The sequence below is a fragment of the Rhamphochromis sp. 'chilingali' genome (assembly GCF_963969265.1).
Source record: "Rhamphochromis sp. 'chilingali' genome assembly, chromosome: 12".
Taxonomy (NCBI): domain Eukaryota; kingdom Metazoa; phylum Chordata; class Actinopteri; order Cichliformes; family Cichlidae; genus Rhamphochromis; species Rhamphochromis sp. 'chilingali'.
Genome location: NC_137939.1, coordinates 30,917,967 through 30,934,281, shown reverse-complemented (window position 1 = coordinate 30,934,281; position 16,315 = coordinate 30,917,967). Strand labels below are relative to the sequence as shown.

Below are 16,315 nucleotides of genomic sequence, written 5' to 3'. Positions count from 1 at the left end.
TTCATCTTTCTTTTTGTGTGATACAAGAAAGTAATTTTTTCCACAAGTTTGGAGAAACATTTCGTTTGTTTGTTTTGAACTTTTAACGCTTAAATACAAGCCACGATACGTTTACGCACTTTCTGAGTGATACGTGAATGCACCACAATGAACTTACTGACACACCCTTCATAGAAGATGCAACCAATTACTGCGCATCGACAGGTATTTTAAATTTTATCACTTAAACTGCTAAATGCAAAAATACAGCACTTTATAACGTAAACGTGTGTTTACATACGTAATGTTTTAGTGCTAGTTTACTAAATGCGACTATTTTGTAAAGTAACATTCATTATTTTCAAGCTAAGGTTCGTGTTAAAGTTTACAAATAGATGGCAACGCACTACATATTTAAATTTAATTTAAATATTTTCTAAAGATCCATATTTTCTAAAGATCCTTGTTAAATTAATGTTAATTTAATCCGTATAGGCTATTAAGGGCACTTCAAGACACTTAAATTTACATGTTTATATTAAAGGGTTTTTTTCACACCGAAACGACCGTAAAGCAAGTCTGCAGTTACCAATTATATGCACTTTGGTTTACAAATTACTTATGTTTTTGATAAATTGATTTTTCATGAGCCCTACTACAGACTGGCAACCTGTACAGGGTGTACCCCATCACTTGTCCTATGGCAGCTGGGATAGGCTCCCAGGGACTTCCATTCAGCCCCAGTGGATGAATGGAATCAGAAACATCAGGGTGGATACATGTAATTAATGTTGGACAAGAAATGACACCAACCTCTCCCACAGGGGAACTGTAGAAAAGGGGAGAGGCCAAAGTGGTACCCCAAATTTATAGGGTTGCACCAAAGAGGAAGAAGAAAAGGATGAGGAGGGGCTCTAACTGATAATGAAGATAATTACAGGTTTGGAGGTCCTAAAAGTCAAGTATACCAGGAACAGTTTGGGGTTTAGAACACATTTTGTGTAATTATAACAATATGTAATTTATGACCCAGTTACATGTGTGAGATGGACGATTCCTCTAATTCATGAGTCAGTCATTTAAATAATTTTTCAGTGCAAAACTAGAGATGGTTTTATCAGCTTCTCAAGTGTGAGGATTTGCCTATTTTTTTGGTATCTTGTGTCTTTAGAAAGTGGCCAAAATAAGCAACCAACATTTGGGATTTTCTGACATCTTATAGATCAAACGATTAACTGAAGGATTAATCAAGTTGAAAGATGACAGAAGCAGTTTTTATTTTTGCAAAAGAAAAGCTCTGGATTGACGTGGGGTTTTCCTTTACCATTCATGCCATGTGGATGTGAGAAATAGAGAAAGAGAGGTCGAGAAACAGATAGAAAGGAAAGCACGAGGGAAGGGGGGAGGAGGAGGGAGCTTTATTGGCTGCAGGTTAATTCAATTTGGAGGCGGATGTTGAGTTTCAGCCAACCCACACGCACACACGCACACAGACAACGATCTACATGTTTGCAACTATAGTAAAATGATTTTATAATGACATATTAATTGTCATGGTAACCTCAAGCAGAAAACAGATGGATGTAACAGAGTGATCGCAAAACAGAGAGACAGCCAAACGCCCACACTGGGTTAAAAACATTAAGGGCTTTCCAATCGCACCACAGGAGAGATTCTAGGTGATACGAGGGAGACCTGTAACGCTGTATTTCCCACCTCTCTGCTCCTGGTGTTACAGTACATGTCAGGCACTGATCTCATGTTATTAAAGAGGATACCTAACACACTGTCATCGAGGGCTTGAATGAGTGGGTGGTGCTTTGAATGGGGATGGGAAGGGGGATGTTTGGACCCTGTGTCTCAGTCCCTCTCTCTCTTTCTGTCTGTCTCTCTCTGAAACTCCAGCGTCCACACAGTCAAGAAGAGGAGGAGGAGGAGGAGGAGAGAATAAATGAAACAGTTTTTGCAACCACATGTTGCTGATTGAGCCGCTGCAGCAGCTACCCTTTCTTTCTTGTGGCTGCTGCATGTGTAGTTTCCATCACCTGTGGCCACACTCCTATTTCCTCTACGCCACAGAGAGAGAACAAAAAAGGGGCATCTGAGAGAGGTGGAGGAGGAGGATATCTTTCACGACAAGTGGACTTCTGATAGAGAGAAAAAGAGAGAGCGAGAGGGAGCTTACTGCATGCCAAGTTAACGCAAATGAAAGGTAAGATAATGAGAGATAAAAAAAAAGGGGATCTGCATATCAGATATGTTTTCATGCTGCAGAGTGTCTCTCTGATGGCCCACATCTCAAACAAGCCTGTCATTTGTTTTAAATGAAGAAAAAAGGTCAGCCAGTGTGATGATGATTAAAACTGCCAGTGCTGCGTCTCAGTGTAAACAGACTGCGTTTCAACAGGTGGTTTTCCACAGCATCCGCTCTCTGATTCGACACTAATGAGTTCAGAGGACGCTTGCATTGCTGATAGAAAATGTTCAGAGTTGATGGCAAACCCCAGAGCGTGGCTGGAAGATTCATGTGACTGAGTCAATCAGGAGAGAAGCATCCTGGGACTGCCACTTTTTAACACTAATTACTATAAAGTGAGGACCCTAAAGAGACAGATGCTCACTAGGTGCACTGAAGTGAAGCTTTTTAAATTGACTTTTGAAGAATAAGAACCTATTCCATGACAGTAATGCTTTATTTCCAAGTAACTTGTGATTTTATAAATATACGTTGATGTGATTTCTCCTTGTAGTGTTTCTTAGATTGACATTTCAGTAACAGAAAATGAATCTTTTGCAGTCTTGATTTTTCACTTTCTAATCTATAGAGTGACATATATGTATGTATAAAAATATCTATCTATCTATCTATCTATCTATCTATCTATCTATCTATCTATCTATCTATCTATCTATCTATCTATCTATCTATCTATCTATATGTGTGTGTGTGTGTGTGTGTGTGTGTGTGTGTGTGTGTGTGTTTGTGTGTGTGTGTGTGTGTATTCCTTCTCAGTCAGTGGTTTACTGAGCACATGATGGCAGTGTTGAGACAGACGAACACAAATGCATCTCTGACCTTTTCTTCGCAATAAACAACCATGTGGCACCTTAAAACCTAGTTGGACAATTTCAAATACTAATCAAATCTGTTTTGTGATTCTCACGGGCGTCCAATGTAGTCAGAGAGTGTGGATGTTGTGCCTGAAGTTTGAATTTACTTAATTTTTATACGATTTTATGGTTTGTGTGACCAAAAAGTGCAATCAGCCCCTCTATCACAAATGAATGCACACTTGGAGATGTTACTGGTCAGTCTGCAGGCAAGCAAGCAGAGCTGTCTCTATGGATATTGCTTTCGTCACAATGCTTCCCATCAAGCCTGTGCTAAGCTCTGGTCATGCAGCAGATGCAGACCCTTCACAGCACATAACCAAGATTTCTGGTGGAGGAGACACCATTAACGATGAAGCACAGCCCAAAAGAAACACAATTTTATTGAATACTTACCTAAATAATTAGCAGTGCTGTTTTCCTTTGCGAGTATATTTAAAGCACGTGAAATTTCTTTTTTCATGTCTCATAGCACACAATGCAGTTCCCTGTCTTCTCGAGCTACAGCATATCACTGTTGTGTTGCAAAAAATGATGGTGCTTTAATTGTGTTCTGCTGCTGACCTTTTCCTGAAATGTCCTAAACACCTGTGCCAATTTACCTTAGGCGTTGTGTTTTTGCATCCTATCAAGAAAAAAAGAAAAAAGAGAAGCTCCGATCATGTAAAAAATGTGCTGTGCTGAACTGACATCTAGGTAGCCCCTTTCAGATCTAGTTTTTAGTAAGAATCTGTGATATGTTTTAGTGTTACTGCTGGGAAAGCAAGCAATAAAATATAAGATTAGAACAAAGATAAGAATAGAGAGAACACCAAAGCGTTCAAATTTGAGAGATAATACAGAAATATATGTTCTAGCTTCATATTGGTCAAATCTTGGCAGCTACAACCAAATTGAGCTATAGATGTAAGAACTTTTTGAATTATTTAACAAGGCTGCACATGCTAACTAGCGGTATATGCATTTGCTAGTGGCAGCTAGCAGCTAATTGACTTAATTGACTTGTTACTGTTGTAGCAAACAGATGCCAAGTTCCTAAATTCGGTAGCCATTATTGAGCTCACTAGTTTGAGAGAGGCTAGCTACATGTCAATGTGGGAAATTCCATCATGACATTAATAATTCTATTTTTTTTTTTAAAATTTCAACCTTAATACCAATAGTTCAGATTTTAAGTTTCAAATTTTTCTGTTATATTCACATACCACTGGAATATCATTAGCAGTAATGAAATAGTTAATATAGTTAAGTGGATACATGTCTATGTACATATACATATACATACAGAGAGGCAGTGGGTAAGGGTCCAGCAATTTCAGTACAAGTGCAAGGTATTTAGATTTTCAGCAGCTCAGTAGCCAGATGGCTTGCTGGTATAAACTGTCCATCATCATCAGTACAGGAGTATCAAGCAGATCTTGATGCTCCTGTATGAGTCAGTCACATCCATACCTTGCTAGGATTTTCTAGCTTCAAATGACCAAAGGGGAGATTTGAAAATGCTAAGCTTCAATGTCCATCTATTTTATTACTACATTGCACATAGATATATGTACACACTTACATACCTAATTCTCCCCATTTGCAAATGTTTTATGACTGATGAATGTTTTCTTTTCCCACCAGCATCCTAAAACCACCACAATGCCTGGACTCATTAACAAGGAGAACCGGGGCGCTCTGCCACTCAGTGTGTCTGACATCAGTTCCTGTGTCAGGGGTTACACTTTGGCTCTGACAGCTTCTATGACCTATGAAAATATTGAGGATCATGCAATTGAAGGTGAGCGAGACTCATTTGTCACTTCAGTAATTTGATGGCTCACCACTTTCGGCCAATTTAGATTAACCGCATGCTCTTTTAGGCACTTGTAAAATTCATTATTATCGACTGAATAGGAAATGCTTGGTTGGTGTGTCTGGATAAAGCTCTTTCTTATTTTTGTTTTGTGTCTCTCTCTTACTGTCTTTTAGGGATCTTCATTTATCCACTGGAGGAAAATTCTATTGTTGTAGGCTTCGAGGCTATGATATCTAGTCAGATTATAACACTTCAGATCAAAGACAAGGCAAAAATCGACGACTGTTATCTGGATTGCTGCGGCACTTCTAATGGAGCTCTCCAGAGTGGCAGCGGTAAGACCAAGCAGCTCTAATCAATACTGTTATATTAGCAAAAGATCAAATGAGATGAGTGAAAGTTAAAGGTGTTCAAGTTGAGGAAACCACTGAGAAGCATTACTCCAGTCTGCAACTCCCTGCCAGCTTTGTGGAGTGGTTTAGGCTCGTTTATATCTTTGAATTGGTTTCACAGCTGCAGTTATAGGGTGTGTTTTGTTATCTTTCAGAAACCCCACATTTCCTCTTTGGTAATCCCTACCAGATGATGCCAGAGCAGCTAAAAGCCAGATATTTCCCTCGGGAGCTGGTGGAGACCAAAGCAGAGTAGTTATTGGATTCAAGTCATTAGACCTCCAAAAAAAACAAAATAAGATCAAAATATATCAGTCATGTCACCACAAGGGGTAGTACTTAACCTGTCAGGCCCTGTGAAATATGCATGGTACAATATTTGCTTTTGCTCTGGGGGGAGCTTCCTGCAGTCAACAAATGGGCTTCAGGTGCATTAGCATGTATGAGGGGACGCAAAATTTACCATGTAACAGTGGATGTAGCATCCAGCTTTGTACTAAGCATGGGAAGTCAGTTTATGCTCCACCCGGCTGCTTCAAGCTTGATCATTCTTTGCTTAGATAACAGAAAAGATTTCTGGTCTCCCTTTTTTCTCCATTGATAATCAAGTGAAGCAAACTGCGTCATTACTTGAAAAAACAAAACAAAACAAAACAGAGATACTGAAAGTGACTGACATTCAATTTTGAAGTAACCCTAAAGATTTTTCAATGCCCAGCATTAGGATTGTGCTTAAAGTCCTGTGCTTAGGAAAGGTGTACATTGGAGTCAAGAGACGTAAGTGAGATTTTATACATCAATCAATCAGTAGGACTAATTGTTTTAGAAAGAAAAAAGGGATAATTCAAGAAAGTAATTTGTTGTAAGAAAACGGTTGAACAGTTTTGTTTAATATTTTATACATGCAGGATCGTAGTTACTGTGGTTATAGTTTAAAAATCTGCTGTTTCCCCTTCTAACAGGACACATAGTGATGGATGAGGATTTTGAGAGGACCGTGTTAGTAGTTAACCTTGGGATCATCCCTCCCATGGAGACGGTCCACATTTTGGTCAGTACCTCCTCTGAGCTTTCCACTCTGCCAAGTGGGGGCATCAGAGTCTCATCTCCACCTGTGTGTACGCCCCGGGTGCAGAGGTCCATCAACGAGGAACAGGGACTGTCCCCAAACTTCTCCAGAACGTAAGAAAGTTGAAGAACAGCAGAAATCACTGTCTGGTTGGCTTAAGATGGTATATTTCTAAATGGCATCTGGCACTTTAGGCTCTTTAAACTCCAGTTCTCATACTTCTATATGGTTTTAACATATCTATAATTTTCCCACTTTTAGGCGGGACAGACAGACCTCTGCTTCAAGTCCTCATGACCAAACTCCCAACACACCTCAGCTTTGGTTGGCTTTATTGCTGGAGGAGGAGGCCATCAACTCCATGGACTATGAGTTTAATTTCCAGCTTGAGATACGAGCTCCCTATCTCCTCGCAGGTCCGTCAAATTTCTCTCATGAGAATTTCTTGAAAGTGCATCTGTCTGCAGTAAGAAGCAGCACATTAAGACGATTACTGCAGTGAAGTGTGAAAAACACGTGTTTGCAGAGATTTGATCCTGCTATATATTTTCACCGACTCTTCTAAAAGAGGGGGACTTGGCCTAGCATAGACTATACAGAATGCTACACAGCTAGCATGGATTTTTGTTCTAGTACCAGCAATTCTGAAGCTCTTGAATGAGCCTACAAATATTAAAATATCAAGTGGGCACTAATGCTTGACTAAGCTTGTGTCTCACCATAAAGTTCTGAGATATCTAGTTATGACTAACTAGATATCGCTGGTTTTGCTGGTTTCATTGTGTTTTTTTGTTTTCTTTTTTTATTATCCTGGGCTAAACTTAAGTCTCATGAATGAAGCTTCATATTTAATCCACAGATTTGAAATTAGTACATTCTCTTATTATGTACGGTAAGTATTAAAAGAGAACAAATTGACCATTATTATAGGCAGGCAACCAAATTAAGCTCTGGACAGTTCTGGCGGATCTGCTAATCTCAGCCAACATTAGCTGATGGCTCAGCAGGTACCGCTGTGCACATCCATTTGGCAAGTTACATAGCCCTCTATTTAAGCTGCTGTAGTCTGCCTACAGTTGCAGCACATCTGCAGGCCTGCTTTCATGCTCTACCTGACTTAATATGTTTTGCTACTGAAGATGTTCTGTTCTTTAGTGGCTTCAGTTTAGAGGACTAACAACTTGTTATTTGATCTGCTGTGGATGACGCTCTGCGCAGGTGTGGAGAGCCCTTCTCACGCCATCCGAGCTGATGCAGATCCTCTGGCCCGCTCTGCTACCAGCATTGTAATCACTCTGGCAGACAAGTACACTTATGACTACCCGGTCGTAATCCTCATCTACCCAAGCAGTAAGTCTTCAACTTAAAAACAGCCCCACAATTTTGTTCTTCCACCCTCAAGTAAAACAAAACCAAAAAAAAGTTACTTCAGCTCTGTGAGACTTTTACTGCAGCCCATAATAAGATCAGTGAAAAGGTGATTCACTGCCTCACGTTGTGTTTGTGAGTGCCTCTTCAGGAAAAAGGTCTTCTGTTATTAATGTATGACATGCCAGTAGAGCCAGACTCTGCCATGTGGGTGGGTATTGTCAGTTTTCTGGTTCTTGTATTTCCCTCACCGTTGTCTTAACCTGCAGTGTGTGTGTGGGCCGTTTGTCTCCCAGAGGGAGGAACGAGCCCCGCTCAAACTGATCCAATAGGCCTCTTATGAAGGCTTTGTTCACAAACAGACCTGCGGCCAGAGTCGGGCAATTTAATTCATCTCATACGAGTGCTGCAGTTTCAATCACAACATGGACGCTCAGCCAGACCAGAGAGATGGAGGAAATTGAGGTGCAATAGGAAAAGAGGAACAGTTGGGTTTCATCATCAGCTTGGTTGATTAATTGCCTAATTGTGTCAACTTATTGCTGAGTTTCTGAAAGGTTCAACCTTTAAATTTAAGGATTTTAATACTTCATGTATTGGAAATTAATATCTGATTTATGACCAGAGAAAAATGCATATTAACAAAAATCATAAGAAATGAAAAAGTATTTCCAAATGTTATTTTCTATCAATAAACTGAGCTTATCAGCAGCATAAAATGGATGGATGAAAGGATGGGTCTCTCAACCAAGAAAATATCTAATTAATTGAACTTCCTCATGAATTTTAATGTCAGAAGTTTTCTTTAATAACACAAAAGCGCTTTTCTCTCATTGTCTGCAGAAAGCTAGAAAAACATTTTGGGCATTTTAGATATGCTTTAGATAAGCTTTTTCAAGACCTGCAAAGTCTATGCAGAGAAGAAAAATAACAGTTGAAATCCCCAAGATTTGCACAGATGCCTGAGCATCGTTTCTTTTTTTTTTATCTGTCACCTCTCAATCCTAACAGTAACACAATGTGTCTGGTTCAGAGGGAGAGGAACCAAACACATATAGGTGCAAGTTTAAAGAACACAATATAAATAAATATTACCAACCAACCCATCTGAGAATTGGTTAGAATTTCAGCACTTTAAAGGAATAATTTAACCGTGGAAAGACCTCCTACGTATATGAACATATATTAGGAGATTTACAGGTTTTGAAAGAATATACAATGTCTGACCCAGCTATGTGATCATTTCCAGAGGAAGTGTTTATTTAAAGAGTTACAGTTCATCGCTGAAACTGCTCTAGTGAAGGATACTGAAGATCTTTGTGCTTGACCTTGTGCTTGATCTTTGTGGAGCGCATTACCATTGATCACATTTTGCTGCAGAGACAATGAGTCTGCAGGGTTTTGTGCATGCTTCTCAGTATCATATTGTGGTCTTCCATTTTTCCTGCCTACCTAGCAGCTTCATATTCAGCATCCTTTGTTTCATATACTGTATTCACTATCCCTCCTCTGCACATGTCCAAACCATCCTCGACTACCAGGCTTTGTCTCCAAACCGTTCATCCTCAGTTGTCCCTCTGATACACTAATTTGTAATCCTGTCCATGCTGGTGACTCCCAGAGAAAATCTCATCATCTGCAACCCTGCCACCTTCAGCTTAGCCTCGTGTCTTTCTGTTAGTACAACCATCTCCAAACCAACCATCATAGCAGGACTCACTACCATCTTGCAAATCTTTCCTTTCATTCTTCCCTTTCTATCTTTCTGACTCTCGTCTCCACCTGCTCCACCCTGCCTGCAGTCTCATCTTTATCTCTTTCTTCATTGTGCACTGTCTATTGCTTTGGTTGTTCCCCTCCAGGGATTTAAACTCATCTGCCTTCACTGTCTCCACTCCCTGCAGCTTCTCTGTTACAACTATACCTATAAAAACAAGATGATGCAAATGAATTTGTTAAACTACAGACATGTCTTAAGGATATAAAAGCCTGTGTGACCTGTAATTTTCTACTCATAATTTCCCTCTTTTCATTAATAAGCCACTACTCCATGTCATGAACTTTTATTCTTTCTATCGTTTGTATTTGGACCCTGGTCTCTCTGTTAGTTGTTCATTGGAAATCATGTGATTGTTGTGTTGCTTTCTTCAATATTTTGAGACGACTGCTGTTTTGAATTGGTGGTATATAAATAAAACTTAAAGTAGCACTTATCATGTGTAGATTTGCATATAATGATTTTGATACAGGGACAATAAGGATACCTGCAGTAGTACATCTTATTGCTTATTGTGAATGATATCCTGGAGCATTACTCTGTAAGTGGTATTTTATGCTTATAACTCTAGATGGTGGTGGTTTACATTTTAAATGATGTGTTGGGCAATGTTGTTGCCATAAAATATGAAAGGATAGGGCGATAGAAAGTACGAGACACAAAAGGGAAGAATGAGGAAAAAAGTAATAAGGCCAAGACAGTGAAAATCTGTATTTTTAGATTTCCGCACTTTCCTTCCCTTCAGCTTCAGACATTGTCCATCTGCTTCATAATCTTGTCTGAGGCATTTATAGTAATGTCTTTGCCATGACCAACTGTGCCACTTTAGAGCCTCATGTGCCGCATGTGCTCATTGAGAACGGGGACATGACACAGGAGGAGTATGATGAGTATCTTCACAGCCGGAGCGATTTCATCAAGGCCACCAAGAAGGACTCCAGCAATGAGAGGAAAGTGAGTGTCCATGACATGAGCACCACACCTGAACTGATAAGCACAATATCACACTGCTTTCATTTTGAGCATGATATCACAAATATTTCCCTGTGAAAAATATTATTTATTTGGCTATTTGTTGCAATTTAGTGTTGTATAATACAATGATATTACGCACTGCGGTTTCAAAATAGGGTTGAATTGGCTCCTGTGTGGCATAAATACTGAAACTTCCTTTTGTATTATGAAACTTTATTAAAGTTGGCAGGTAAACTATGACAGAGATTTTTTTATTTAAACTGATCTAACGACAGTAAGTGCCTTAAAACCCAGACAGGTAAAGGAAAACCTCTACTGTGTTCTTTTTGTTATATTATACAGTTTGTTTAAAGAAATTTGTGTGATAATCAGCATTGCTGAAAATCACACTATAATTAAATGTATATGTTAAAACATTAAATTTAGTATCTTAAACCAAGCTTAATGCTGAAAAGCTACTACTCCAAAGCTAAGATGGTATTAAATACTACTCAGTTACGCTAGTTAGCCATAACTTTAACCTTTTTGTGAGACCAATCTGCAGGAACAGACTGTGTGCAGTGTGAATAGTGGACCCAAATGCAGACGAACGAGTCTTTATTACAGCTGATTACATGAATGCAAAAGCAAAGCAACACAAACTGTGGCAAGAAATAAGCTAAAACATAAACTGGAAAAGCTAGGAATTACTATAACAACTATGAACATGATTTTGAGCAGGAGGACGAGAGAGACTATGAGACCAAGAAACATAAACATGCCCTGAACAAAACCCTGGAAACCTGACGAGATGTGGTGGGAGGTAACACAGACGACCTGACAAATACTGAAAGAAAACAGACTAAATAGACACAGGAGGGGGTCAGAGTGGAAACACATGGGGAAACAGCTGGCACAAATAATCATAATGACACACCAGGGGAAGTAAAACAAAACACACTGAACATGGAGACACCTGACTCTTCAAAATAAAACAGGAAAACACTGAGACACGTAGACATGACACCACAGGCTTGACAACACAGACAAGAAATACACGAGACTAACAAAGAAGACCTAGGTGAAACATAACTAGTATAAACTCAAAGCAAACGAATAATAATCCTATAACTCTACATTATCTCAAGATATAGCATAAGAACATAAACTGAAAACACTGACATTTTGTCACTCATGATTACTTCCCTGCCCTTAAAACTTGTACACAGTTAGCCGTTCCAACAGGACAACAATCCCAAACGCATAAGAAATGGATAAAGAAGGCTGACATTAAACTTTTAGAATAGCCTTCACAAAGACCAAAGAATATGGTTCTATTAAAAAATTATGGACTATACTTAAATGCCAGGTGTTTGCTAGGAAACCAACCAATTTCAATGAATTCTACCAATTCTGCCAGAAGCTTGTTGATGTCTACCAGAAGCATCTGGTCTAGGTGGAATCTGCTAAGGGACATTTAACCATATTAGTGGCAGTATTTGTATATATTTGAACCTGTGTGTGCACTTTTGACCCTGTGTGGATTATGGAAAATCCCAAATAAATTCAAATAAGTCCATCAAACTCTTGTTTTTTAGAGTCATTAAAGATGAATATTGTACAATTATTCCTTTGCTGGAAAAAGAACAGTTCAACTCCAGCTATGTTGAGCTTTTGCCATCCAGTCAGTTAGGAAGCATCTAACTGATGCTTCATTCTAATATGTAATTAAAGCACTGCTAACTAAATGTTTAAACTAAAACAGATAATATTTTTATGTTAAATAGCAAAAATCTGGGTCCATAGTAAGTAGATAAAAAGGCTCGTCTTTTGAGTGGCTACTTCGGTCGTTGCTGTGCTTTTTTTTGGAAGTCGAATTTCCCAGAGGAACCCACCCGAGGGATTAATAAAGTTCTATCTTATCTTATCTTATCTTATCTTATCTTATCTTATCTTATCTTATCTTAAATAACTGTTAATTGGTAGTACTAAGTGTACCTACACAGTAAACATCTGGTTAAAAGAAACATGCGATTCTTCTTCAGGTTAGAGAGACTTCTCTGGGCTTCAGCTCGTTAGCTCCACTTTCACTGCTGCGCCCCTGGTCATGCATGTGTCCATTCGCGTCTCAGCTATGATGAGGTTGTTAAGTGACCAGCAGAAAACAGGAGGAGGAGGAGAGAGCACTTAGCCATAAAAATGTGTTTCTATGGAAACACTCCAAAGGCTCTGCACAGTCTGCTTTGACTTTTCCAGCACATATACATAGAATAATTGATGTGATTCTTCTACTGACCTGATAACTTGTCACCTTTCTTGCTTCTTCAAACCTTTAATTAAAGCCTGAGCAAAATTGTCAGTCAAACCGAACCCCATTTAATTCATGCTTCTGTTTTGCTGCCTTTATAGGTAGATATAATTCACAAGAGACTCCATAAGGATATCCTCCACAACCCTGTGGTTATGTTGAACTTCTGCCCTGACCTCAAGTCCATTTGCTCTGACTTGAGGAAGGTTCACGGCGAATTCATCTTCCTCATCGACCGCAGCGGCAGCATGAGCGGGGTTAACATCAACCGTGTGAAGGTATTTTAATCTCAATGCGCCATGCGTTGCTATAAAGGTGATCTGCGAGCAAACATTAAGATGCATGCTGATTTACATATAAATTACACACCGTATCACATGCCATCAAGAGTTTTTTCATTAAAAAGTATTACAGTTGATGTCAAACACATCAATATACATTTTCCAAAGAGATTAAATGCAAAGTTAATCAATCACATGTCGTTAAGCGCTTTCAAATAGCTTTTTAAGCTCAAGGTCTTAGTGTTTCTGCTATCTGTGAAGATTGTATGTGCTTAATCAGCTGTAGGAAGGCATGCATTCAAGGATATTGATCGTACAAATCATTCACTATCCGCCCATCTTCCAGTTGCTAGGATTTGAAGTCTAATCGGTCTTCAATAGGCTACCTATAAAGCTAACTCAGGGTCATTCAAGGTGGATATATTTTTTACCATGTTTATTTGGCTGCTTGTGCACTGAATGTGTCCTGCGATGTGATGCTGGCAGGTGTGCATTTGTGACTCATACCCTGGGTTTTATTGAAGGTGTTACTACACAGTCTGGGCTTAAGACCAAGGTGAGCCTGACTGCGATATAATGAATATTTACCAAGAAGTACTGCAGAATAGCTTTTAATACATCTATAAAATTTGAACATTATATTTCTGTTTCTGAACCTGAAGGAATGTTTTATTGGAGATTGTGCAGTCGATGAGGTATTTGTGATATCCACCTGAACAGAGGTTGAGATAAGTGGTATTCTTCTAGAAACGGCTCCTCTCCTGTAGAAAAGGCGGTGATGGACGAAATGATTCTGTATGATGGCTCTCACTCCTCTCAGGCAAAATCTGCCGTGGAGCACTGACAGCTGTGTAGAGCACATGCTTCCATTTAACCACGCATTAAGCAGAGGAGTGTTTTATTTTTTGCTTTTAGAATTTCAGATTTCACATCAGTCTTTGTTCAGGTCAGGAACTAATGCTGCTCTCGGTCTTTTTTTGTAGGATGCCATGGTGGTTAATCTGAAGAGCCTGGTGCCTGGCTGCGTTTTCAATGTCGTAGGATTTGGATCTACATTTAAATCACTATTCACGACAAGCCAAAGCTACGAGGAGGTAATGCTGCTCTTTATAACGATAATGAGATAATCATAGCTAGTTTATCGGTCATGGGTTGTAGAACCCAGACAAAGCCTTCAGGGGCAGGAAGTAGGGTAACACTGTGCAGCTCAGAGTGGACATAAGTATGTGTGCGCTTAAACGCCACATAGCCAAATATACAGATTCTACCTTGAAGATGAATGTAACCTCTGGATCTAACTTGTTACCCAGCGTAACAAGTCAATTCAAAGCCATAAGCTATGAAGATTTTTGTGGAATATGGTAAAAAGATGTACAAGTTAATGGACAGAATCCAATTGAAAACTCCTTACAAGACTAAACAGCAACTGAAATTAGTATCAATAACAGTTTTAAAGGTTCTAACTTTCTTTAACTCTCTTTGTACTTACTTGGTGAAAAAGCTGGTAATGTTGCATTCAGTTAAAACAATCAAAATGCCTCTTGGGATCAGGTATATGTCCTTCTCACTCACTATTGTTGGGATTTAGTTGGCCAAGCTTTAAAAACCAAAACTGTTACTTCAGCCAGGCCGAAAACATGTTTGTTTCTGCATTAAAGTTAAGCATTTTAACACATAAGTCTATGGGACTCACTTTTGGATCTAGCTTCAAGCGGCCATTTGAGGAACTGCAGCTTTTAGGACACTTTTCTGCATTGCCCTTGTTTTTTAGCCCAGTGGATACATCTTGTGTTTTTTTCCCTTCCTCCAAAGGAGCTCAGTGCTGTAGCCACCCACCAGAAGGCTATCAACATATTTTGGCTTCACTTCTAGGAGCTGTCATGTCTTGACAGCTCAACAAAACATCAGACATCCCCATACACAATCCACACAAACAGTGTTTTATTTTAACAATGAATCTCATTGTTCTTAACATTAAGCAGGAGGATATTTTTACATCAAACTCCAAATTAGTTTCTCCGTGGCAAAGTCTAACAATCCCTGAATCACAGCCCTGATTAAGCCTAAGGACTTAAACTGTAGTTTACCTTTTATTTTGAAGGCTTTTATGATTCACTTTGAGCAATCTTTATGAAACAGCCAGCTCATTTTAGCTTCAGTGCTGATTAATAACTGCTCAAATCTCAGAAATAATACAACCCTGTCTTCTTATTTTAACACAAACAGTTTTTTCTGACTTGAATAAATATAGATCTTTGCATTTTGTGTGTTGTGTGAGTACAGCAGCATTATGTCTTGAATTAACATCTTATTTTCATGATCCAGGATGCCCTGGCCATTGCTTGCGAGTATGTTAGAAAGATAAGAGCTGACATGGGGGGGACGAACATCCTGGCACCGCTCACATGGATCCTGAGGCAGCCTTTGATCAGTGGACACCCCCGCTTGCTCTTCCTGCTCACAGACGGTGCTGTCAGTAACACGGGCAAAATTATCGATCTGGTCCGCAGTCATGCACGCTACATCAGGCAAGTATTAATGTTAACACACGCTGAATGTTAGACAGAATAACGAATAGCATTATTAGGGATATCTTCACTGTAAAACCTGTTCTGGTTTCCAGACATATACAAGCAACCCATTTGATGCTAAAGACACTATGCTGTTGTAATAAATCCTTGCTTCTTATGCAGATAGCAAATGTGGAGCTTGCCTATACTATAAAATCACATCTCAGGGTTAAATGTAGGACCTGATTCTGCAGCTGTAATCCTTTCAAAATGAAATCTGGCAACATGCAGCTTGTGTTATTTCATTTCAGCTTCGAATTCTGATTAAAAACCAACAACAAGTCAGTGTGAATGAGGAATTAACAAAGAAAGAAAGGAAGCATGTGAACACCGGGTTGAGCTGCCGAGTGAGAGGGAGCACCAGTGGAACAATAGGCCTGCAGTATGCTGGGAAATCATTTTATTTTGCCACCTGCATCTAAGTCTCACTCTGAAAAAATCCTGTCCTGAGTCACTCTGGACATAATTGACTTTTGTCTACTCCCTTTTAATGGATGCCTCCCCCCAGACGATTGCATTAGGCACACGGAGCTTGGCCAAACCATCAGCACTTCCTGGGCCGTAATCGCTCTAGGCTTGCAAATAAGAGGCGCCATTCAGAAACAGGCACAAACAACGATCAATCTACATTTTTGTGAATCCACGATGGATTTTTAACTGTGTCGAGGGAGAAATTTCTTTTTTCAGTCTGCACTCTCTGATTTA

The 16,315-nt window shown here is 39.3% G+C and overlaps 1 protein-coding gene across 1 annotated transcript in view; it reads left to right on the top strand.

The window, feature by feature from the left end:
- Positions 1-1,896: 1,896 nt before the first annotated feature.
- Positions 1,897-16,315, top strand: part of vwa5b1 (von Willebrand factor A domain containing 5B1) — a 31,995-nt gene continuing 17,576 nt past the window's right edge. Inside the window, exons 1-10 of the mRNA XM_080899749.1 lie at positions 1,897-2,191; positions 4,717-4,873; positions 5,065-5,226; positions 6,246-6,465; positions 6,614-6,768; positions 7,571-7,702; positions 10,327-10,451; positions 12,861-13,037; positions 14,024-14,134; positions 15,366-15,568. Of these exons, the coding sequence (XP_080755875.1) occupies positions 4,735-4,873; positions 5,065-5,226; positions 6,246-6,465; positions 6,614-6,768; positions 7,571-7,702; positions 10,327-10,451; positions 12,861-13,037; positions 14,024-14,134; positions 15,366-15,568 (1,424 nt within the window). The 5' untranslated portion in view covers positions 1,897-2,191; positions 4,717-4,734. The remainder of the gene's footprint in view (positions 2,192-4,716; positions 4,874-5,064; positions 5,227-6,245; positions 6,466-6,613; positions 6,769-7,570; positions 7,703-10,326; positions 10,452-12,860; positions 13,038-14,023; positions 14,135-15,365; positions 15,569-16,315) is intronic.